Source organism: Meleagris gallopavo, chromosome 1, assembly GCF_905368555.1.
Source record: "Meleagris gallopavo chromosome 1, MGAL_WU_HG_1.1, whole genome shotgun sequence".
Classification (NCBI taxonomy): domain Eukaryota; kingdom Metazoa; phylum Chordata; class Aves; order Galliformes; family Phasianidae; genus Meleagris; species Meleagris gallopavo.
The window spans coordinates 147,419,762-147,445,367 of NC_139404.1; the positions used below are offsets into that span (position 1 = coordinate 147,419,762).

The window sequence follows — 25,606 nt, forward strand, 5'->3', positions numbered from 1 at the left end:
CCTAGAATGCCATTGGCCTTTTTGGCCACAAGGGCACACTGCTGACTCATGGCCAACCTGTCGTCCACCAGGACACCCAGGTCCCTCTCTGCACAGCTCCTCTCCAGCAGCTCATCCCCCAACCTGTACCGGTGCATGCAATTATTCCTCCCTAGATGCAAGACTCTACACTTGCTTTTGTTGAACCTCATCCGGTTTCTTACTGCCCAGCTCTCCAGCCTGTCCAGGTCTCGCTGAATGGCAGCACAGTCTTCAGGCGTGTCAGCCAATCCTCCCAACTTCGTATCATCAGCAAACTTGCTGAGGGTGGCCGCTATCCCCTCATCAAGGTCATTGAAGAAGATGTTGAACATGACTGGGCCCAGCACCGACCCCTGGTGGGGGACACCACTGGTTACAGGTCTCCAGCCAGACTCTGCACCACCAACGACAACCCTCTGCGCTCTGCCAGTCAGCCAGTTCTCAACCCACCTCACTGTCCACTTGTCTATCCCACACTTCCTCAGCTTTGTTATAAGGATGTCGTGGGAGACAGTATCAAACGCCTTGCTGAAATCAACTAGACTACATCCATTGCTCTCCCCTCATCCACCCAGCATGTGACAACATCGTAAAAGGCTACCAGGTTGGTCAAGCATGACCTCCCCCTGATGAACCCATGCTTACTACTGATAACTACCTGATAACAGCACTTGCTGCTGTTGAACTGCATGATGTTTGTGATTGTCCAGACCTTCAGTGTGTTCAGATCTCTATACAGTCCAGGGAGTCAACAGCTTTTCTGAATTTAGCACTGTCCTTAAACTTGTTTAGTATACCTTCAAGTCTTGTGTCCAAGTAAGTGACAAAAGTATTAAAGAGAACTGGCCCTAAAACAGAGACCTGAAGAATCCCACTAATGACTGTAGACCAGACTGTTGTAACTCCATTTACTGGAACACTTTGAGCCCAGACAGTCAGCCAGTTATTCACTTATCATTATATATTTTTATCTATCTGCATGCTGGCCTTTCTGTCCCTAAGGATATTGTGAGAAACAATATCTGCACTTACATTCTTTTGCAATTTTTTGTAATCTTTCTTGTCTTTCACTCCTGAATATGTGCTGCTTATGTCAAGATAATAATAAATTATGTGTTGCTTATGTTGGAGGAGAAACTGAAGAAGGTAGATGATTTTCAAGCATAAAAAATCTTCACAGTGCAACAGTTTTTTACTCTGTCAGCTACTTCTAGTCAGTCTTCCTTTCACCACAGCTTTTTTTTCTGTACCTAGTCATGTTATCTCTGTTCTGTTCACAAAGCTTTTGCTGTCTTATTACTTTCTCCATAGTTCTTCTACCATGTTAAATGTTATTCATAATTGAAAACAATATTATAATATTGTTTTATTAAATTAATATTAATTATAAATAATAATTATTATATCTAATATATATCACATATTGATTAATATTAATAAATAATAATAATAGTAATATATATAGTGATGTGTTGCCTGAGGATCTGTGAAAATTTGTTGTTTCTATGGGCTACTTAGGAGAACAGCATGTCATACGGTGCAAGCTACCCCACACTGCCTGTAAGTGCTCACTACTGCAGTGACAATTGGTATTCCTTAGCAATATCTACTCAGTGGGTAGATTCCTGAAGTATTACCATATGTTGTTAGTAAACAAAATCTAGACAAAGTTTAAAAACTACTTTATTTTATCAAAGACTTTCTATCTTGAAACTTCTTCCCTATAGCCAAATTTTTATATATTTTTATATATATTTTTATATATATTATACCTCTGACATTTTCCGTAAGGGTAATAGCAATCTGATCTACCTAGATACAATTAAGGATTAAGAAGGTATTCATCTTTTTGGCAAAAACTGATGATAACTATATTCTCTAGAATAAAGCATATCTGCAACACATTCATTTGCCTAGCTGGCCTTATTTTGCAGCTAGAAATCTACAATATTTAATTTCAGACCATATGTGACAAAAAAAAATCTTCCATACTTCTATGAAATGTAATAAATCCTCTTGAAAATTGCAAATTTTCTGTCTATTATTCTATGATGTGAATCATAAAGTAGAATCATAGAGTCATAGAATCATTAAGGTTGGGAAGACCAAGAATATTATCTAGCCCAACTATAAGCCATCTCTGTGATCGTTCAAGGCCATGTCACTCAGGGCAACATCTACACTTTTCTTGAAAACCTCCAGGGACAGTCACTCCATTCCACCTGGTCCGATGTCTCACCATTCTTTCTGAATAGAAATTCTTCCCAATAACGAACCTGAACCTCCTTTGTCTCAACTCAACCATTGCTACTTGTCCTATTGATTTTAGGTAGTTGTAGAGGGCAATAAAGTCTTCTCTGAGCCTTTTCCTCTCAAGACTAAACAATCTCAGCTGCCTCAGCTGTTCCACATAAGACTAGTGCTTCAGCTTTGTTGCCCTTCTTTGGACATGTAAATACATGGAAGAAGATACATGAATATTTCACTTGCTGTTCAACACAGCAGTATTTTCCCCCCTCCCCCCCCCCTCAGTTTCCCATTAAATTCTACTGCTAAAAGTAATCCATTCAAATATTCCAAGATCTGATTTGGTTAAAAGAAAGCAGGATTAAATGGTCCTAAATTAGAGACTAGCATTAGACACATTAAAATACTAAGCCTATTTAAGTGGAACTGTTCATACATTCATTACTATGCTTTTGGAATTGTATTATAATTGTCTTGAGCTTATGCACACTCCTTTTTTTCTCCTTCATTACTCATGGTTCTGTTTCCTTCCTTCCTTCCTTCCTTCCTTCCTTCCTTCCTTCCTTCCTTCCTTCCTTCCTTCCTTCCTTCCTTCCTTCCTTCCTTTCTTCCTTTCTTTCTCTCTCTCTCTTTCTCTCTCTCTTTCTCTCTTTCTTTCTTCTTTCCTCTTTTATTTATTTATTTATTTTTTTCTGCTAAATCTAAACTTCAATGGTATTATGGTATTCAAGGAGTTAAGGACAAAGATATCCCTGAAGATCTTCCTAGCAGATTGTGTTTTCCTTTGGGAAGCAATTATTTTGTCCATGGAGCTTTTCATATACTTTCTGATTCTTCATTATATCACTTGAAGTTCACTTTTTCAGTAAATGCTGTAAAACAGTACTTGACAATTCTCACAACAAATAAAAATAAAAATAAAAAACAACAAACAACGAACCTCACGCACAAAAAAAGCCACCTCTTTCAAAAAAATGTACACCAAAATATATTTTAAATTAAAATGCTACTGATGTCTATCATATACAAATGCAATGATATAAATGATGGTCATATTCTCAATGATTTATAAATTTTCTTGAAAATATTTAGGACCATTCATGTTCCCAGAAGTTAAGCTACTAATGTTGATCGTATTTAAGCAGTGTTGTTTAGAAGTACCTTGTAGTTTAAGAGATGGGCTAGCACTCAAATCCATATTAAAGGAGACTCAGGGCCCTTATTCTCTCAGTATTTTAATTTCTACAGGGAAATTAAGCAGGAAATAAAAACCATTCAGGGAAAGGTGTAATAGTTAAAATTCACAGCACAAAAATGTTGCATCAAGACCAACAGTGTGATGAAATAACAGTGATCTCTAGTCATAGACCACTCCCTCTTGAAGAGAACAGAGGCACCCATCCAAAAACCAGATGCTCTTCACAGAATTTTCTGCCTCCCTGAGGCCAGGATAAAGGACATCATCTTTAAGTTTACAAGCTTAGTAGGCTTTAGACTATTGGCTATATCCACTCCTCTTTCAAGTGGGTTCAAGCGAGGTCAAAACAAGAAGTCTGAGGTCTATCAAAAGAGATTGTGTGGCCCTGGGAAGATGACTAAAGGATTCAGGAGCAGAAGCAATATTTTTCTCAATCCTCTCAGAAAGAAACAGATCGGCCCAGGTCAGTATCTGGCTTCAACACCAGTGCTTTCCCAAGAATTTGGGGTTTTATAATGGAAAAGTCTTTGAGACAAGTGGTATGCTGCAGCCTGTTGGGGCCCACCTGACTTAATTGGGAAAAAGTTTCTAAACTTGTAACCTGGCAAGACTAACCGATAAAGCTTTAAACTAGGATTGATGGGGAAGTGTAATACAATTAGGAACACTGAAGTTAAGCCAAGATATGATATGATACTAGCTGATATTGGGAACATCTGTGTCATCCCAGGGAGTGCTATGGGTTCAGTAGCACTTCTTCGACAATGCACAGAGTATGAAGAACAGATGGGATGAACTGAAAGTTTTGGTCCTTTCCCAGAGCTATAAAATCATTGATAATATTGAGAGCAGAAAGGATGAGTCCTGAAGATGAAGTGCTGGGATGGAGGATTTTTGTCTGTTCAGGAGCCATAAGCATTGAAGGCAAGTTAGAGGTCTTTCAATATATCTAAGGTCGAAATTAGGTTGTACAGCCCCTGCAGTTATGGTTGTTGCATAGAGAGTTCTGGGTGAGGATTAAGGGGACAGATAGCAAAGCAGATTTTGTGAGTGTCTACTGTTGGCTACGGATATTGATGTCCCCATTTTTGAGGTCCGGTCCGGCAGGGGCTAGCGATCTCCCCTCACCAGGGCCATTGCGAAACAGACACCAATATGAGGATGTAGCAAATGGCATTTATTGCAACTAAACAGTGACTTATATATCCTAGTGCCTCCTCTATGCCTCTTCTACGTCCTTCAAGCGTGCGTCATGATTTACGTAACAGAGGTCCTATCCCGTCACATCTTGATACCTCGCTAACGCCTACAGAGCAGGGGAGGTCCTGACGAGTCACATCCCGATGACTCATTAACGCCTACTACAACAGGATACAAAGGAAAATGGCACAGATGAGCTATTCTGTAGGCAATGAAAGGTATTCCCTCAATTATTTACCCCCATGCTAGTGGGAGATTTAAAGCTTCCTGCAAGTATCATACTAGCTTGACAGGCAAGTCTGGGAAATTCCTAAAACACATTAAGATAACTTGCTGCCAAAAGTATTGAGTGAACGAACTAGTAGAATGCCTTCCTGGATCTGTTGTTTGAGAACAAAAATGGCTTGTGGAAGAAGTGATGTGTCATGGTGTTAACTAGATCAACCTATGCCCATGACAGGGGGGCAGTAAGTCCCTGCCCCCTCCCCTCCCCCCCCCCCAGCCCTATAAAATGGAAGGGAAAGGGAAAAGGGATAGGGAGATGGGAGCTGGGCTCAAGGAAGGAAAAAAAAAACAGCAGCAACGATCTATAGAGGAAAACTTACTTTACTAACTATGATATTGGAATGTAAGATAACACAATATAGTGCAATCTAATTGAAATTGAGACTAATAAATCAAATAAGATAGGAGAGAGAGAGTTCCTGAGACCAAGTCAAACCTGAAAAACTTTGAATGGCAAGGAAAGCACTCTCCAGCACCCACTGCCAGGCAGTAAGAGACTGCCCCACCTAGAAGGACCAGATCCCATGACTACCGTAATGTATAGGGATAGGTAGCTGGAATTGGAGCATTAACACTTTAACTCCCAGTGCACTACATGATGTTATGTTGTGGATACTGAAAACCAAAAAAAAAACCCGCAAAACCATGACATGATGGTAGATGACTGCCTTGGCCGTAGTGATCATCAAAGTGTTGAGTTCAAAATTTCTGCTGGTAGGAGAAAAGAACAACCCTGGACTTTAAAAGAGATCTTTTCAGAGTGCTAGCTATCAGTGTATCTTGGAAATCACTTCTAGAGGTTTTAGGGATCCATTAGAGTTGTCTGGAGCTGCTTTTCAGGAAGAACCTTTTAAGTCCAGGAATGGGTAATCTAAATGAAAGGCAAGTCAAACAAGTGTGGCAGACAATCACCCTGATTGAGAAGGAAATTCTTGGAACTAGTTAGGGTAAAAAAAGAACATTCGTGTTCTCTGGAAGCTAAGTCTTGTCTTTGACAAGAGAAAAGAGAGCTGCAGCTCACATCTTCACGGAGAGAAAAAAAAATAAAAACCAAAGCTCAACTTGAGCTGATATTAGTTAGTATGGTGTCAGACAACAAAAAAACTTTTTCAAATATGTCAACAGTGATCAGAAGTCTGAAGAAAACATTGGATTGATGTAGATGGTCATATAATAAGCAGAGATGTGGAAAATAAAAGTACATTTAACTGTTGTTTTGTTTTGTTTTTTTGTATCCGTTTTTAATTGCACAAGACAAGATCTGAGCAACGTAATCTAGGTAACCCTGTTTGAAAAGAGTTGGACTAGATGATCTTCAGAGTTCCCTCCCAGCCTTGACAGAGTGGGGGGGAAAGGGGGTGCCAAGCACTGGAACAGACCCAACGCCTGTCATGTTCAAGAAACATTTCAATAATATCTTGAATAACATGTTTTAACTTTTATTTCAACCTAAAATGGTCAGGCAGATGGACCTTTGTAGGTCCATTCTAATTAAACTACTGTATTCCATTCCATTCTAGTCACAGAATCACAGAATGGCCAGGGTTGGAAGGGACCTCAAGGATCATCAAGCTCCACCTCCCTGACACATACAGGGCTACCAACCTCCACATTTAAAACTAGACCAGACTGCCCAGGGCCCCATCCAGTCTGGCCTTGAACACCTCTAGAGATAGAGCACCTCTCTGGGCAACATGTTCCAGCACCTCACCACTCTCTCTGTAAGCAACTTCCCCCTGACATCCAACCTAAATCTTCCCTCCCTCAACTTCAAACCATTTCCCCTTGTCCTTGCTGTTTTATCTATCCTTTCCAAGAGTTGATTTCCCTCCTCTTTGTAGGCTTCCTTTAGGTACCAAAAGGCTGCAATCAGGTCACCCTGCAGCCTTCTTTTCTCCAGGCTGAACAAGCCCAATTCCCTCAGCCTGTCTTTGTAGGGGAGGTGCTCCAGTCCCCTGATCACATTTGGGGCTCTCCTCTGTACCCTCGCCAACAACTCCCTGTCTGTCTTGTTTTGGGGGCTCCACACCTGGACACAGTACTCCAGATGGGGCCTCACAAGAGCAGAGTAGAGGGGGACAATCACCTCCCTGTCCCTGCTGGCCATCCCTCTTCTGATGGAGCCCAGGATACCATTTGCCTTCCAAGCTGCAAGAGCACACTACTGGCCCATGTTAAGCTTTTCATCCATCAGGACCTCCAGGTCCTTCTCTGCAGGGCTGCTCTCAAGGACCTCTCCTTCCAGTCTGTATGGATGCCTGGGATTCCTCCTGCCCAAGTGCAAAACCTTGCACTTTGCCGTGTTGAACCTCATTAGGTTCACCCAGGCCCATCTTTTGAGCCTGTGGAGGCCCCTCTGAATGGCATCCCTTCCTTCCACCATGTCAACCACACCACTCAGCTTGATGTCATCAGCAAACTTGCTGAGGGTGCACTCGATTCCATTATCAATGTCATTGATAAAGATGTTAAAGAGCTCCGGTCCCAAGGCAGACCCCTGGGGGATGCTGCTCATTACCGGCCTCCACCTGGACATAGAGTCAATGATGACCACCCTCTGCTTGCGGCCTTTCAATCACTTTCTTATCCATTGAGTGGTCCACCCATCAGATTCACATTCCTCCAATTTGGAGATAAGGGTGTAGTGGGAGACCATGTCAATGGCCTTGCTCAAGTCCAGATAAATGACATCAGTCACCTTCCCCTTGTCTACCAGTGCTGTCACTCCATCATAGAAGGCCACCAGACTGGTTAGTCCTGTCCTGTTCTACTCAATATAATAGTAGATATAAACTTGCTATAAATCTTAATTTTTTTTTTTTCCACTTACTTAGCAAATAAAATTTCTTTGCTGTCTAAAAATGATAGTTGTCCAGATAAAAAGCATCGTTTGAATATTCAGCCACAGTTGAGGCAAATGTATGGTGAGCTGAGTGAAGCACTTAGGATGAGAAATCATATCTTTTTTTGCAAGACCTAAATATATACATAACCAATAAAACACATAATTTTTTTTGTCTTTTGCATGTTGTTTATCAGGAGCCGATCCGTTTAGAGATTTCAAAAAAATATATTTGTTAGATACTTTTTTGCCTTGAAGTCTTCTCATGGCTGAAGCACTGTCTTGTGGCAAGCATGAATTACTATCTGTAATTCTCCTCCCTCTTTTTTTTTTTTTCCCCAGCCTACTCATTTTCTCGTTCATTGTGATGAAACTGTATTTTTGACAACTTCAACTTATCTTTTCCTTTTTGTGTTGACTTTCCTCATGAGTAGTAATTATGAATACTTTCACTACGGCAGTCATTTTAAAAACCTATTTCATTCATTCAAGTCTTAGCTAGTTAATTTGTTTTCCACCATGTGATCTGCTTATATATTTAAACAGAATATTTTGAAAGAATTTATAACATTATCTTAACTTCCTTCTCTTGATTTTACTCACTATTTTGCCATTGGGATTGCCTCCTATACAGAGGTCACAGTTTTAACAGTGCTGGAGGCCAGCTTTTGGCTGTGCAGCTGGATTTATATCTCCTTTCACATTACCTGAGGGCACAGTAACACAAAAATAACACTTTTTTTTTTCAGCATACAGCAACATCATCAGCATTTTAACATATTTCTTTGGGAAAAGCATCTTTAACTGCTATAATGAGTATTGTGCTATGATTTAGTGAGTTCATAAATGTGATCACCTTTTAAGCTGAAATTCCTGGTTCCAGAGGCCATCAACATCCTACGTGTTGAAATGTTCCCACTGCAGAATTTATAGTTTTTATGTAATGTCATGTTCTTCTTTCTCTCTCTCTCTCTCTCTCTCTTTCTTTCTTTTTGTGAAAAAGTTGATAATTTGAACCAAGTCAATTTCTTTCAATATATTAATTATAATTGTAAAATTATAAATGTAAGAGTATTGTTCACTATTTTGAGAACTATATTTCTATGCTAGCATGTTGGAGAATCACAGAATTATAGGGGATGGAAGGAGCTCTGTAGGACATCTAGTCCAACTCCCCTACTAAAACAGGATCTTAAGAACAGATTGCTCTACCCCCTGTATAATTTTTATTAAAACAGATTTTTTTTTTTAAAGTTAATCTTAATTTCATGTTCTGTTATTCATCAGTAAGTTTTTTAGAGATTTACTTTAACTGAAAAGAAAGAATGAAAGTAATTTCACTCTTTGTTATTATATTCACATGATATTTAGAAAGACTTTGTTGATCAAGACCATGTTTTCAAATGTTCTGCTTTTTATATTCTTTGTTGATCTCAGTGTACAACTATTAGTTTGGGAATACAAAAGCTACAAACAAGTTTGAAAATACATTGTCTATAATGTTTGTGAAATATTAACATCTCTCAAGAGCCTAATCATCTCCAATGAGATGGAAAACTCATAAAAATATAGTACTACGGCAAATTCACAGCTGAAAGGATTTACTTCTGAAAAGGAAAGCAGAGACTCCCCAGTGGGGAAATAAACAACCACACAATAAATCAACCAAACCAAACACCAAAAACAAATACAGAACAAAAAACAATAATAATCAGTTAAACTTAAATTGAATCACTGAATACCATTCACTGGTGATTTGCATGCTAATTGACAGAAATAATTTGAAAATTTTTTTTACATGACAGAATGAAATATTCTTATCAAATAGGAATATAAAGGCTTTTCACATTTATTGGTGATGAGCAAATTATAAGCCAATTCATTAAATGAATATAATTGCCTCTTACTTTAAGAGAACAGAAAAACAGAAATTATATTTCATCTTTCTGATGTTTATTACTTTTGATTATACTTGTCAATGTTATAATAAAGTAATACAATTATAGTGAAGAAGATGTAGTGGATTTGCAAACCGCTACAATACAATTACATCCTAAATATCTAAGTCTGATCTAGCCCTCTTAGGCTTTTATAGACGTGCACACAGTTAGAGGTCAATTCTGCATATCTATTTTATAGAAATCTTCTAACAGAAATACTAGTGCTGCCACTTTCTTCCACTTGGGAAAAAGAAATATACTTAGCTCTTTCAAAATTTATCCTTAAGAGAAGCGCTCCATCCCTCTGATAGTCACTGTGGCTCTCTTCTAGACACGATTGAGCATCTCATTCAAAATATTATGAATTTATCTACAAGAGTCCTAAACATTCTACCTACTAATATAATGATTGAATATAATTTATCTGTCATAGATACTAAATTTTATTAAACTAATAGAACACTTCATGATTCATTATTTTATTTTTGTTTTTATCTCTATGTATGCACTAAATATGAAAAATAACATAATTCAGAAAAGAAATAATATGACATACTGTGTTACAAAATATCTGAAACAGAAACTATTTCTTTGCTGATATTAAACTTCTATTAGTGCATTATTTTCTCTATGAACAACAAAAATAACTACCAAATCAGTTTAATTTTCAAGTGTTTTCAACACCAATTTATTTCACTGTAAATTAAATACATTGGTCACTCCAAAAGTAATGCTTCTCATTTATTTGTATGGAAAATACAACAGGTACCAAGAGCACAATAACACTATTTGACAGAGCAAATTCTTAGCTACAAAATATTATTTCACAGCATGTGCATTTTCACTAGATATGAACAAGACCTTGCAAGCCACACGTGAAAATCTGTATGGCCATCTGGAATCTGACTTGGTCTTTCGCATCAGTGTCACTGCTGCTGAAAAGTAGACTCACCACCTCTCTGTGCTAACATCCACTATTTAACAATTCAGCAAGAACTGATGAATGACAATGGCTGCAATTATTTCTACCTAGATGGTTTCAATTCCATATCTTTGCTACATATGTTTCCATGTCAGATGCTGTTTTGACAAGACTGTTCCTCTGCTGCCATATATTGCATGATAAAAATATGTAATGGAATACTGATAGGAAAGTTCAACCGCATATCACAAACAACCATCACTGAAACTGTGGGCCAGTATAATAAAATTATACTACTTTTGGAGCAACCTTTGTACAACGTTTCTTCTTATTCAAATTCTTCTTTGAAAGATTGTAAGTGAATCTCTGAAGAATTTAAAAGTATACTAGCTTCTTTTTCTACTTCTCCCCACAACACCTTTCTCTTCCCCACTCTTTTCTCCAGCCTTCTCCTAAATAAATATATGTTATCCAGTGGGGGAGGGGAGGGGGGGGGAAGGAAATGAGGCCACATTAGTTTTTGTTTTAAAAAATCAACGTCTTTTACCATAAAAAACTTTTTAGCTACATCCACAAGAAAACAATTCAAAACAACCAAAGGAATAATAATCAAACAAGCAAACAAAGCAGAATCATAGAATCACAGAATCACAGAATTGTAGGGGTTGGAAGGGACCTCCAGAGATCATTGAGACCAACCCCCCTGCCAAAGCAGGTTCCCTACACCAGGTCGCACAGGTAGGCGTCCAGGCGAGACTTGAATATCTCCAGAGAAGGAGACTCCACAGCCTCCCTCATCAGCCTGTTCCAGTGCTCCACCACCCTCACCATAAAGAAGTTCTTGTGCACATTTGTGCAGAACTTCCTACGTTGCAGCTTATGTCCGTTTCCCCTTGTCCTGTCTCCACGTACCACTGAAAAGAGACTGGCCTCACCACTATGGCCGCCACACCTCAGATATTTGTAAACCTGGATAGATATTTGTAAACCTGGATAGATATTTGTAAACCTGGATAGATATTTGTAAACCTGGATAGATATTTGTAAACCTGGATAGATATTTGTAAACCTGGATAGATATTTGTAAACCTGGATAAACTTCAGACTTTGTTGCTAAACTAGGTGAACATGTTGCCTATTTTCACATAGAAGTATATCTTCTGGAGATGACACACACAGTTTTTAAAGATAAACAGTGAGGTGATAGAAGTTGCATTTGTTTTGCACATTGGATTTATCTAACCATATTGTGTACTTCTCAGAGTACTACTGAAAAACACAAGATTAAGCTGCAGCTCACTTGTCCAGTGCAGAATACACAACGTTTGATGATCTAACCTCCTCATAACTAAAGCTATTTTACAAATGAGGAAAAAAAGAGAATGTGGATGCTTATGGACTCTCATCTAGTCGCTAGTTAGTAGAGAACCACAGTTAGTGGCCTTGAGCACATGCCAGTGAAGAAAAAAACATTGAAGAAACCTGAGACCAGAAACCAATGGGGATCCGAACAGAACTCTGGCATTGCCACAGGCCCCAGCCAAAGCCATCATGAGTGATGTGAACATCTAACTCGGCTGGGAGAGTAGGATCAAATATACCCAATGCCTGGGCTTGTTTAACTGCCAGTTTTGCCTGTTGAAAAGCATCCTGTTCTGTTTTCCCCCAGTCCCAAAGCTGCCCCTTTTTTGTGAGTCTATACAGTGGTCTTAGCAGCTGCTCTAGGTGAGGTATAAAAGAATGCCAATAACCTAATACACCTAGAAACTCTTGCAGCTGCTTTGATGTTGTAGGGACTGGGAACACCTGAACCTTATCTATGACAGCACTGGGCAGTACTTTGGTCTTTCCTGACCAAACCACCCCCAGGAATTTTACAGACAGGCCCAGACCTTGCACCTTTTGGGGATTTATAGCCCATCCCCTCTGTTGTAAATAGGCGGTTAATGAATCCCCCAGCTGTCCTACTGCCTCCAGTGAGTCAGATGTCAGCAGGAGATCATCAATATAGTGATACAAGTTGACATTATCTGTTTTTTTTCCAGTCGGCCAGGTCACGCGCCACTAGATTGTGACAATACGTTGGTGAATGCACGTACCCCTGTGGCAGGACCTGAAAGGTCCACTGCCTGCCTCCCCATGTGAATGCAAATTGATCTTGCAATTCTTCAGTAATTGGGATACTGAGGAACGCATTTGCTAAATCTAGGACACAGTGATAGGTTTTTATCTCCCTACTCAATGTGTCCATTAGGGAAGCAATATTGGGTACGGCTGCATGAATAGGTGGCGTGACCTTATTTAATTCCCTATAATCTACTGTCATTCTCCATGTGCCATCTGACTTTCGCACTGGCCATATGGGGGAATTACATGGGCTGTGGGCAGGTCTTATACTGCCCACTTTTTCTAATTCCTGCACCGTTTTTGATATTTCGTCCTGCCCACCCGGGAGTCTGTACTGTCTCACATTAGTAATGCGGCACGGTTTCAGCAGGCAAGTTGGCCCATGTTTCGCATGGCCTCTTAATATTACCTGCACCGCCCGGATACTAATACATCTCTGTCAGAGTCTGACCTCTCCCACGGTTGTCTGGAGAGCCAGACCACATAGAATATCTATGCCCAAGATGTATTCCTGGACTGGGGCAATAGATACTTTATACTCCCGGGGTGGGAGACGTCCAACCCCCAATCTTAACCATGTTTGGGTGACAGGAATAGTTTGTCCCCCAAAACCACCAGTCATCACTCTGTTTCCATGAAATTTGTTTGGATCTCTGTAAATGATTGATGTTTCTGCTCCAGTGACCACTAATGCCATAACTCTCTGAATATTTTTTCGGGACCAATAAATCGTTAATTCTCCATAGGGCCTCCAGTCCCATCTGGAGGCCCTAGGGGGACTAACATCCCCTGTCACGCCATGAGCTGTGCTAGGGCCAATTCTTTTGCTTCCAATGGCTCAGTCATTGTGGCCCGAGATACTTGAGGTGGCTTTTTTTTCCTATTAGGAACAATGAAGTCTTCTAGGTTCCATGCTGTTGTTGGTATCCTCTCTATAATTCTTACCCTTGGTTTCTTAGGGTAGTTTTGAAATTTTTGATTGTCCTTTAGCTGTCTCCAAAGCTGGAGAAGGACATGGTTGGGCTGGCAGTCAATCTTAGCAAATTGGGCTGCAGCTCGAATTAGGTCATTAAACATTTGTTTTCGGGAAACCCTTATGGGTCCCGATCGAGGGGCTCGAATAGCCGGCATCTTGGTTTTAGTCACCAGCAGGACCTCAGCTTCTTCTAACATCCGAATGTTGTGCCTAGTCCGTAGGCGTTCTGTCTCCCCCAGATCAGCTACTATCTGAGCAGCCTGCTGAACTACGGCTTCCGAGGTCACCTGAGGGTTTAATATCGAAACCAAGCTCCCATATAGGTGGGAAGGGGCCTGTTGTAAAATTAAATCTCGCATGCCCACCGAGAACTTGATCATATCCGGGCTATCATACGAGTCTTCATATATTGCTTCTCTCATGCCTGACTCGTGAATGTAGTTTTGAAGGTCCTCCACGGAGGACCATAGTCCTATGTTTAGGGGAATATCTGTTTTATCTGGCCAGACCATCCGGCATGTTGCCATTAACCAATCTATTATTGAGTGGTTCTCATTGGTATACTGGATGGCAGCATATAGTCTCTGCCTGACAACAGGATGTAATGTTATGGTGGCCAGCTTTGCCACTTCCAGCCCATTAACCATAACACTTTCTGCTCCTGAATCCCATAACCTGAGCAGCCATGCAGGTATACTCTCTCTCGGCCTCTGCCAAAATCGCTGCACCAGGTCCATTAATTCAGTAGGAGTGTATGGTTTGGCTGTCACATGCAAATGCGTTTTGGCAGGGGGCCATTGGTCAGGGGGCACCCCTGCTGGTCTATCTTGTACTTTTTTAGTTTTTTGAGTTATAATAGGACTGTGTTCCAGGGGATCCACCATAACTGGAACCTCTAGGTCTGATTTGGAACTCCTGTTTTCCTCTTGAACCAGGTCCGCTACTTCAGAGGTATGACTATCATCTATTGAAATACTACGGACCTGACCTAGAGACTGTAAAATTGTTTTTTTTTCCTGTCAATACATTAAGTTCTTGCTCCAATTTGTCAATCCAAGCTTTTAGTAGCTGATTTTCATTTTCTAAATTATCTGATCTTGTCTTTGCTTGATTTAAAGCATTCAACAGTGGCCATGCCACCGTGGATGCAGCTAACTGCCTTTCTTTCTTAGTTAAGAGATCTTTGTCTAGTCCCTGAAAGTATTCTGTTAAGTGTACTGGGGAAATATTCCCTAAAGTACACAGGGGACCCCATTTCTCAATTATAGTTGCCAGTTGATAATAAGGAGATCCCAGAAACCCTGGGATCTGTCCGGGGATCATTTTATCAAGGGGAATGCTGTTCTCCCCCTTGACCCACTTATAGAAACTCCATAAGAGAGACATGATGTAAAGTGGATTTGGCCTGCCTGGCTCGCCAATTGTATAATAAATGGATATACAGATGGTATAGATATATATCCAGGAGCTTGGCTAATATAATTTATATTGGAGAAATAAGAGAAAGTCACTCACCCTGTCCTGAGCTCATGAGATGAACTCCTGATGGGGCGGATCTCCAAAGAGATCCTTCCCCACTGGCAGTCAGCTCTTAAATGGGTCTAGGAGAGGTGGAGCCAGGCTCCACCCCTTCCTGCAGCACAGGTGAATTGCCTTCACCTGTGCTCCCATGGCTGACTCATTGCTTGCCTCAGGTGATCAATCAAAGGTTCAGGCCATGATTCAGCAGCCCCATACAGTATAGCACCTTGTTTTCATTTGTATAGCATTACAAACTCTTTAATGCAAGTTCCAATTTATAGGGTCTGATGTCTGCCTAAAATCAAATTGTGAATTTCAGTTGATATTTTCAGTCCAGGATGAAAGTTCTTTTAGAAATGAAATTGTGGGTAGCATTAACACTGAGAGCATAATTAGGGTTTGGATTGGTGGAATAAGTTCCAGGGGCTCGGCATTCCCATATGACTCCAAGGGCTGCCTAGGCTGTGGGAGGTCCCAGGCAGAGTTCTAACGGCTACTTCTGAGCATTTCTGTCACTTGTAACACTATGAACAAGAACTTGCAATCTAGGAAAGGTGAGGTCAAAGGCACCCTGCATTAAATAAAAGCTAGCTACATTCAAAGGAAACAAAAGTTAAATGTCTAAACCTGAGCTCATCCAGTGTACCTCAGAAGCTTGTTAATATAGAGTTCTTACTGGTTAAGGTTATGTAACATAGTGTTAAGTCCTTACCTTTAGAGTAAGTCACTATTAGGGAACTGATTATTCCCTGGTAAATTTTAGCTGTTTAGAAAATACTAGATAGAAAACTGTAAACTCAATTTTAATTAGCAGAAAACCTTGTCAAAAACAAACAAACAAACAAAAATAGACAGAAGAATACAACATGTCTGGGAACCATAATTATTATTATTATTTTAATAGTATTTGTATTGTAGATAATGAAAAATCCTTTTTTGATGGCAGTTATTTAATTATTGTGATACAAGTTTACTTGCAGAAACCACAGATTTTCCTGAAAAATATTGATAAATTTAGTATTAGTTAATTTATGAAAATAATCTAATTCCTTCTGTCAAGTTCTCAATTAGTATCTTCATTTAATCCATTAGTGTGTCATTTCATTAAAAGAAAGGTTATGACTTATTTCAGTGTTATGCAAAATTCAATATGTTGAGTACCTGCATTGTAGAAGAGTTAAGTACTTCAAATTAACAGCAAATTTCATCTGCTGATGTTATTGACATTAATTGCAATTACTGGTCTGTACTCTACATGATTTCGCTGTTATTTATTAAATATGGGAGGATTTCAAATATTTGCCCTAATAGTATTTTCTTCTGATAATACTCCCACTATTGTTAAGATACTTATATTATTCAATAACATGAATTAGCACACTAAAATGCTTACCACTCAGTTGATGTGACTTTGAAACAAAACAACAGAAAAAAAAAGAAACAAACAAAACAAACAAACAAACACAACAACAAAACACAAAGCCTTCAGAATAGTCTGGAATATATTGTGTTTGATACCAAGGAATTCTAACATATTTCTCTTCTTGAACAGAAATGTTATATATTGAGTTAACAGCTACCCAAATATTGAAGACTGTATCAAGTCAAATTGCTTAACAAACTAGCGTATCTTCTGATACCAGGAAAAAAAAAAAAAAAAAGAAAAGAAAAAAAAAAGAAAAAAGATTAAAAATAAAAGAACTTTTCTTATAGGATTGGATACAGTGCACATGTGCACACAGAATGACATCTTTGAGATTATTTAGAATCTCAGTGTATGTTTTCATATGGTTAAGTTATAATTCTAAGACTTAAAAATAAATTCAAAACTTCAAAGAAAACTTAAATTTTGTAATCACTTGAATAATTTACGTCAATGATGTGCATCTTGGGACCAAATGCATGAATTTCATTGTTCTTGTAGTCTTTCTGAGGCTGTCAAGGTAAATTTTCTACATATTACTGCAAAATATACTGTATACTTCAGCTGTATAATTCAGGATTTTCAAAACTTAAGTCAGTGTTTAACCATGTTTCCAAACTAAATTGTATACATTGCCTTGAGTATAATAAAAGTAAAGAGACAAATAACTCTACTCTTAGAAAACAAACAAACAAACAAACAAAATCCTTATATGGTAAGTGGAAATTTTTATATTAATCTAAATGAAATAAAAATTAAGATGGAGTCAAACTAACTTCCTTTGATTTTCTCCTTGCCCTGTAATTGCTACACTGTGCAAGTACTTTCCCCTATCCTTAGCTTCAACAGGAAGAAGAGGTTGGCTTATTTCTTGGCCAAATCATTCTGGTCATAAATGATTGTTATAGAAAAGTTTAGACAAAGCCATTATATACTTTTTCTACTTAAATTAGTGCTGTTAGATTTGCATTATCTGTGTCTTGAGTACAGTTGAAGGCTTGAATCACCCTGGGACAAAAAAGAAAAGCTTAGATGATTCTTGTACCATGATCAGCAGAGGCAATCTAGTGACGGTAGGTATTACCTTCCTGGAGTGTAGGGAGCTAGAACTGCTCAGCAATCACATCAATGGCCCATTTTGCCTATTCTTCTCTCTCCAGCAATGGCAACAGAAGGTTTTTATAGACCCTTACAGTTATGATTACAATGAAGATGTAAGAGACAGTGTCCTACTTAGTCTTCTTGGGTTTGGAAAGCCAGATTGTGAATTTTTCTAATCTCTTTTTGAACCTATAGGTAGTCTGGCTCAAAATATGGCAATTAGCAGAGGAAGTCCACTACTTTGTTCTAATGGCTTTAAACCAATTTCCTGCTAGTTTCTATTATAGTCCATTTTTCTAGCAGTGTGAGTTGGAGTCTCCCTGCTTTCTCTTGTCTGCTGATTTAAATTTGCAAGGCCTGGAAAATGGCAAACAAAAGAGATCCTGCAGAGATCCCAAAACCAGAAGCAATCATTCCAAAAGAGCAGGCTTGATGACTTTGATCTATAAGAGTTCATATTGTTGTTAGTTGACACCAGCTGAATATCACCACCTCAGATGACCCACGAATACTAAAATCAGTACTTGACACCAAGACACTGCTGGATCGAGGAGTGATGAACCACTTTGCTTTGATATGTTTGCATATTTGTCTGTTTCTCATTATCTTCATTTTCTTTCTTTTCTCTTTATTTTCTCTTACTCTTTCACTCTTTGTACTAACCTAGCACTCTTTGTAATAACTTTGTAGTAATCGCCTAACATTTTCTTACCTCTAATGCTTATTAATCTTAACTGGCGAATTAGCCAATTTTACATCCAAGTAGAGCATTAATTGTTCTTAAGAAAGCTCTCAATAAATTGATGTGTATTTTCCTCTGAGTCTTGGATGACTCCACCGCAGTAATGACCCCTGATGACTAGGGGAGGAGCAACTCAGGAGAAAAAATCAAAATATTCTGTATGGGATATGACAAAGTGATAGTGACATAAATGACAGAAATTCAACTGGAGGAGGAGAAAGGAGCCTCCTGATATATCTTAGTATACTGTATGTATATTGAGATTTTCTACTGCGCACAATGTACATTCCACATTACGGTAAAGATCCTGCACCTAGAAATGGATCTAAGAGTGTAAATGAATGCTCACGTGCAAGATTATGCTCTTATAACACGTCACTATGTAGTGCAGTGTGATACGTATGCTTCTGTGACACACTGTTAGAAGTTGTCACAGTTTAGTGATAGGCCAAGTGCTTTCTAGGATACATATGGTGCTTCATAGGGCAAAAGTAAATGGTATTAGTAAGTGGTTTGAATACAAAGGCAATACAAATACATGATTCTGGACCTTTCTACTACATTTCACTTTGATTAGGTCTACCCGCTCAGGCAGTTGCCAAAATGCAATGTGTCACAGGTATAATTAATGTAGTGGTATAATACATAATACAACTCTACAACAAACAATTCATAGACATACTGGAGTAAGTACAGCAAAGAGTCTTGAAGAGGATGATGGGACTGGAGTATCCTTCGTAAGGTGAGATGCCAAGAGCATTGGGATTGTTTAGCCTAAAGAAAAGAAATCTTGAGAAGAATCTGATCAGTATACGTAAGTGTCTGATTGGAGGGAGGAAAAAAGATATAGCCAGACTTTTTTATTGGTTCCCAGTGACAGGACAAGAAGCAATGAGGTCAAACTGACACTCAGAAAATTCCACTGAAACAGAAATAATAACTATTTTACTGTGAGCGTAACTAGCTACTGGAACAGGTTTCCCAGAGCTTATCTGGACTCTCCACCCATGGGGACATTCAAAACCTGGGCAGATGACTTTAGGCAAGTTGCTTTAGAGGCAGTTTGGACTAGAGCAGATGAAGAGGCCTCTTCCAAACTCATCTGTTCTGTGATCCCATGTTTTTGTGGGGAAAAAAAAAAAAAAAGAAAGAAAGAAAAAAAAAGTATTAAAAATATTAAAGAGCAACATATATAAGGTAAAACAAAGCAAAATCTTATATTAGTATTTTCTTTAATGTTAGAAAATAAAGCTGTAAAATTGGAGTAATTCCAAAGTTTACAACCTAAAGATAATGTTTTCCTCTGAAGCATCTTCTTATTTTTATAGATATGGAAAGAAGACAATATTTCCTTAAACTTAACACCTTGCTAACTACTTCTTTTCAGAGATTTTATCTATATATAGTTCATTCAGTAGAAATAAATCCACTTATTAGAACTGTGGCAATTTATATCAACAAAATGAACTTTAAAAAAAAATAATTTGCATTTTTCAGTAAGTTCACATTCTCTCTGAGTTCTGATTATTACTTCAACAAGGAAGATATAGATAAAGAAACAGAAGAAATTTTAAACTATTTAAGTCACTAAATAAAAATGTTGGTCTAAATATGTTGCATAGTATTTGTAATAAAACAATATTTTTAATGAAAATATTTTGGACTACCATTTCAGAGATACACTGATACAAGCAAAATAACTTATGTGACTACACATTGGTTTGCTCAGTTTTATTATAAATTGTCAGAATGTCAGGATATGTCATTTCTATTTTTTCTCATATGTTATGTGCCACATTTTGACATTTTGACCACACCATTCCTGTGGTCAAAAGTATTTTGATCTCTTTTATGATACTTTCTTCCTTTTTTTTATTGTTTTGGTACACTTCTTAAAGTTTTCAACCCTCTTCCCTTTACATACTCTCTCTTTTATTTCTAGTCACATTGATTAAATGTCTTTGGGGATACACAGTATTTGCCAGCCTGGTGCGTAGTAACTCTGAAACACACTGAAAGTTCAATTAACTGTCTAATGAAGTATTAAAATAGTTTGAAATATTTCATAATGCATTACTTTGTTTTGATCTTTTCTATATTAATTATATATTAAGTCTGTCTTAGCTGAAAACAAAGCAGGGATGTAATACAGATAAGGCTCTGAAATATAGCAATTAATGAAATTCAAAACTGTAAAAAAAGAGAGATCAGTGTAAGGGTTTTGTATTCAGACAGCAGTCCACCCACCCACCCACCCACATTAATGTAGTAGTAGGGAAGGCAGATAAAAGAGGAGTCACAAGCCTGTCCTTCCTAACAACCTTACTGGGTAGAAAACAGAGGACATTTTTACTAACTGCTTGTGTGACTAGAAACAAAAGCTTAAAATGAAATAATATGTTCCTTTACTTAAATTACAGAACACATAAATATTCTGCCTATGCAACACCAAATTTTGGTTGTCACCAAAACCAGTGTTTCATTCCAGCCTCCTTCCTTTTTCTGTGATAAAGTAACAGTAACTACATTACATACATAAAAATCTAGCTTCAAAAGAACTGTTTGCATGACAATTGCCTCTTCATTGTCTTCAAGTATTTGAAATGACTGAGATCAAAAGATCACTTTAATAAGGAAAGGAAAGATTTACATTAACTCCTTACTAATTAGGAAAAAATGAAGAAAGAAAGAAAGAAAGAAAGGAAGAAAGAAAGAAAGAAAGAAAGAAAGAAAGAAAGAAAGAAAGAAAGAAAGAAAGAAAGAAAGAAAGAAAGAAAGAAAGAAAGAAAGAAAGAAAGCATTAACTTCTCATTTCCCACAAAAATGTACAGATTGCTGCATTGGACTACAAAAAATTTTTGTTTGTTTGTTTGTTTGTTTTTGTTCTCATTTTAGTATTATTTCTACTGCGGTGAAGCCTAGAGGCAACTTATCCCACTGAGAGAAAAATTTTTCAAGTAGAAAGCTTTTGCAGGTATGTCACATAAGAAAAAGATAAACAGACAAAGTAATGGGAACAGTGTTAAATGTGAGATGACTGTAAATATCACTGTAAGTTCACATATGGATAACTGTGCACTAACCCAGCCTATCCTGCAGCCAGAGAGTTAATAACAGTTGTAGCATCATAGAATGACAGAATGGTATGAGTTGGAAGAAATCTTAATGATCATACAGTTCCTTGTCCCCTCCCATAGGCCTGGATACCTTCCATTAGTTCAGACTGATGTTTAGTAGATAAACCTCATGAATCCTGGTCTTAAACATTTCCACGAATAAGACCTTCACAATTTTTTGGGACAGCCTGTTCCAGTACCACACCACTCACATAGTGAAGAATATTTTTTTTTTATTATCTAATCTAATTTTTTTTTTTTTCAGCTTATAAATATTACATTAGACTATATGTGCTTCCACCACAGAACTTAGGTGGGTAGAGTTTACATGTCATTGCCACCACTACTGAAATCCACCACTCACCTCCTCATTCTACATAATTCTAGTACTTGGTCTCATTCAGCAAGTATGTATGAATGTCAATGAGACTAATTTTTTCTGCATGGTGGAACTAAATTACATGCATTTTCTTTTTATGAACTTCCATGTCATATGCCATTTTGTCAAACATTTTCTTTCTAGAACAGAATTCATTACACTTCATTTGAACTATGTCAATTTTAGAATTGTATAGAGAAAAAAGTTAACCTGTCTGCATGGAGGTGAGGTGAGATGTGACAAGAAGGAGGTATAGGAAGATCTAAAAGAGCAAGCATTAAAAAAAAAAAAAAAAAAAAAAAAAAAGAAAAAATGGGAAAAAATGGAAAAAAAAGTTGAAAAAACGAAAGAATGAAAGAAAAAAAAAAATAGAAGAAGAAACAGAGGCAGAAAACAACATGAGCAACCAACCACTTGTCAATGGTTTATGGTCTGGTTTGTTCCAATTCCATGACTAGCGAGGCACAGGGATTTCGCAAAATCTGCGCCTCCTGAAAAGGGAAACAGGGGACCCCAAAATAATTAAAAACAGCGGCAATGATCTGAGGAGAAAGAAACTAATTTACTAACGATAGTATCGGAATGCAAGATAACACAGTATAATACTATGTAATTAGAATTGAAGCTAATCAAATGTAATGAGAAAATATCCGAAAGATGGATAGGTCTCACCATAATGCTGAGGTGAGATACGCAATCCAGTTGAGCAGTAGGGAGACAGGAGGAGAGCTGACGAAGAGGAGCGGATGAAGAAGAGCGTATCAGGTGACCTTGCCAGGAATTATATCTCCTCCCTGACCATAAAGCCCCCTGGGGAATGTAGTTCTTCTTCTCTTCCGGATAGGTACCCGGAACTTTAGTATTAACGGTTAAATTCCCAGTACACTATATGTTATGATGTGGAATACCGATAACCAAAAATCATAAAACCATGACACCACTGTATTTATTTATTTATTTATTTGGCCCTGGGCACCATCCGATCTGTCTTAAAACACTTCCAGGTGTAAGGTTTCCACATCTACTGTTGACAACCTGTTCTATTGCCTCATCACCCTGTTTTTCCTAACAGTTAAACTAAATCTTCCTTTATTTAGTTTAAAACTCTTTCCTCCTGTCCTATTACTAACAAACTGTGCAAGAAGTTGGTCTTCATCTTGTTTGTAAGCCACCCTAAAGTACTAGAAAGTTGCAGTGAGGTCCACCTGAAGCCTGGATGTACAGTTATTGACTACAAACCTCTGGCTAGGACCATCCAGCCAGTTCTTTATCCACTGAATTGTCCAGCCTTCAAATCCATATGTTTTCAGTTTAGAGATAAGGATGTAGTGTGGCACCATTTCAAAGGCCTTGCACAGGTCCAGGTAGACAATATCAGTTGCCCTTTCTTTGCCATTATTCTATCATAAAAGGCTACCAGAGTCATCAGGCATGATCTGACCTTGGTGAAGCTGTGCTGGCTGACTCAGATCAAATGCTCTTCCCTCGTGTGCCTTAATATTTCTTCCAGGAGGATTTGCTCAGTGATCTTCTCGGGCACAGAAGTGAGACTCACTGCCCCGTAGTTCCTTAGGTCTTCCTTTTCCCTTTCTTAAAAATGGAAGTGATGTTTCCCTTTTCCAGTCACAGAGGACTTCATTTGACAGCCACATTTTTTTTTCAGATATAATGGAGATTGTTTTGGCAACTGTATCGACCAGTTTCTTCGGGACCTGGGAGGTATACAATATCTGGCTCCATAGGCATGTGCACATAAACACAAGAGACAGTCTTAGATTTGCACCGTTCTTGCAGTGAGTGGGATTTTGCTGCCACAACACCTGCCTAAATGTGCAGGGACCTATGTGATATGGGAAGGCTGACTGCCAGTGAAGATTGAGGCAAAGAACTCACTGAGTACGTTGGACTTGTCCATGTCTGTTGTAGTGAATTCTCCCTTCTCATCTATTGTATAGGATACAATCTCCTTTGTACTTCTCTCTGGCGAATATACCTATAGAATCGCTTAGATTTTTCAAATCCTTGTTCATTGTTGGCAAAAATGTAAGGCTAATGGTGTTTACTATGTTGAAAAATATTGCTTTATAGTTTATAATTTTCTCTAACAAAGAATGCTTCTATGTTCTTTGTCTCTGTTGTTATTTCCATGAAAATAAAATTATATCATCATAGAATCATAGAGAGGCCTGGGTTGAAAAGGACCACAATGATCATCTAGTTTCAACCCCCCCTTTCGTGTGCAGGGTTGCCAACCACTAGACCGGGCTGCCCAGAGCCACATCCAGCCTGACCTCATGCCTCTAGGGATGGGGCATCCACAACCTTCTTGGGTAACCCGTTCCAGTGTGTCACTGCCCTTTGTGTGAAAAACTTCCTCCTAATATCGAACCTAAACCTCCCCTGTCTCAGTTTAAGACCATTCCCCCTTGTTCTATCACTATCCACCCTCCTAAACAGCCATACCCCTTCCCATTTATATGCTCCCTTCAAGTACTGGAAGGCCACAATGAGGTCTCCGCAAAGCCTTCTCTTCTCCAAGATAAACAATTCCAGTTCTCTCAACCTTTCCTTATAGGAGAGGTGCTCCAGCCTTCTGATCATCTTAGTGGCCCTCCTCTTAACCAATTCCAAGTGCTCTTCTTTACTCTTGGGGCCTAGGCCTGGACACAATATTGCAGAGATGAATAGAGGAGGACAATCACCTCCTTCTCTCTGTTGGCCACTTCGCTTTTAATGCACCAAGGATACAATTGGCCTTCCAGGCTGCAAGCACACACTCCTGGCTCATGTTCAATTTCTTGTCCACCAGGACCCCCAAGTCCTTCTCTACAGAGCTGCTCTCAATGAGTTCTTCTCCCCATCTGTATCTGCCTGGGATTGCCTCAAGTGCAACACTTGGCCTTGTTGAACATCATTAGATTCTCATCGGCTCACTTCTTCAGCCTGTCCAGGTCCTTCTGGGTGGCTTCCCTTCCCTCTGCTGAGGGTGCACTCAAGCAACTTTAAGCATAGCCTCCTACTTACACTCAGCAAGCATAAATAGGAGTCATTACCTTCGGAATGATCAATGCATAATGAGAAATCTCAGTTATACTTGTATGAATCCAGAGTCATTCCATCAAAATGAATCATTTTTAGCAGAATTTACTTCAGAGAGTACCCCAATAATAAATAATGGTTTTATTGGATTCTTCAACAAAAAACCCAAAGTAAGTGTAGTAAATGTAACATTCGAAGTAGAATAATGGATGCAGATCTATACAGCCTAAGGCTGATGAGCAAAGACACTGAGGATGATTTACTCTTCAGGTGGACTTGGAAATAGACACTGGTTATTTCAGTAAGTATGACACTGTATTAATAAATAGTAACTACTGTCATGAAAATGTTGTCTTTTACTGTGTTACATAGTTTTGTTGCCACTGCCAAATTTTTACCAAGGCTTTTCTGTATTCAGCATGATAGTATGTCTATACTGAAAGATTTTGGTCTTACTATGACTGCTCTTAGGACATCCTTAAAAATACATCCTAAAATAGTTTTAAATCCACTTTATTAGTAGTATT

At 38.5% G+C, this 25,606-nt stretch overlaps 1 protein-coding gene across 1 annotated transcript; it reads right to left on the reverse strand.

The window, feature by feature from the left end:
* Positions 1 to 13,574: 13,574 nt before the first annotated feature.
* LOC146545685 (uncharacterized) lies at positions 13,575 to 14,883 on the reverse strand. Its single transcript, XM_085216878.1, has one exon. It carries the CDS (start codon positions 14,640 to 14,642, stop codon positions 13,575 to 13,577), a length of 1,068 nt encoding a protein of 355 aa, XP_085073004.1. The 5' UTR covers positions 14,643 to 14,883.
* Between the last annotated feature and the right edge of the window lie 10,723 nt (positions 14,884 to 25,606).

What these genes read in the sequence shown, in the direction of transcription:
- LOC146545685 (XM_085216878.1), bottom strand. Translation starts at nt 14,642, where the DNA reads ATGGTGGATCCCCTGGAACACAGTCCTATTATAACTCAAAAAACTAAA.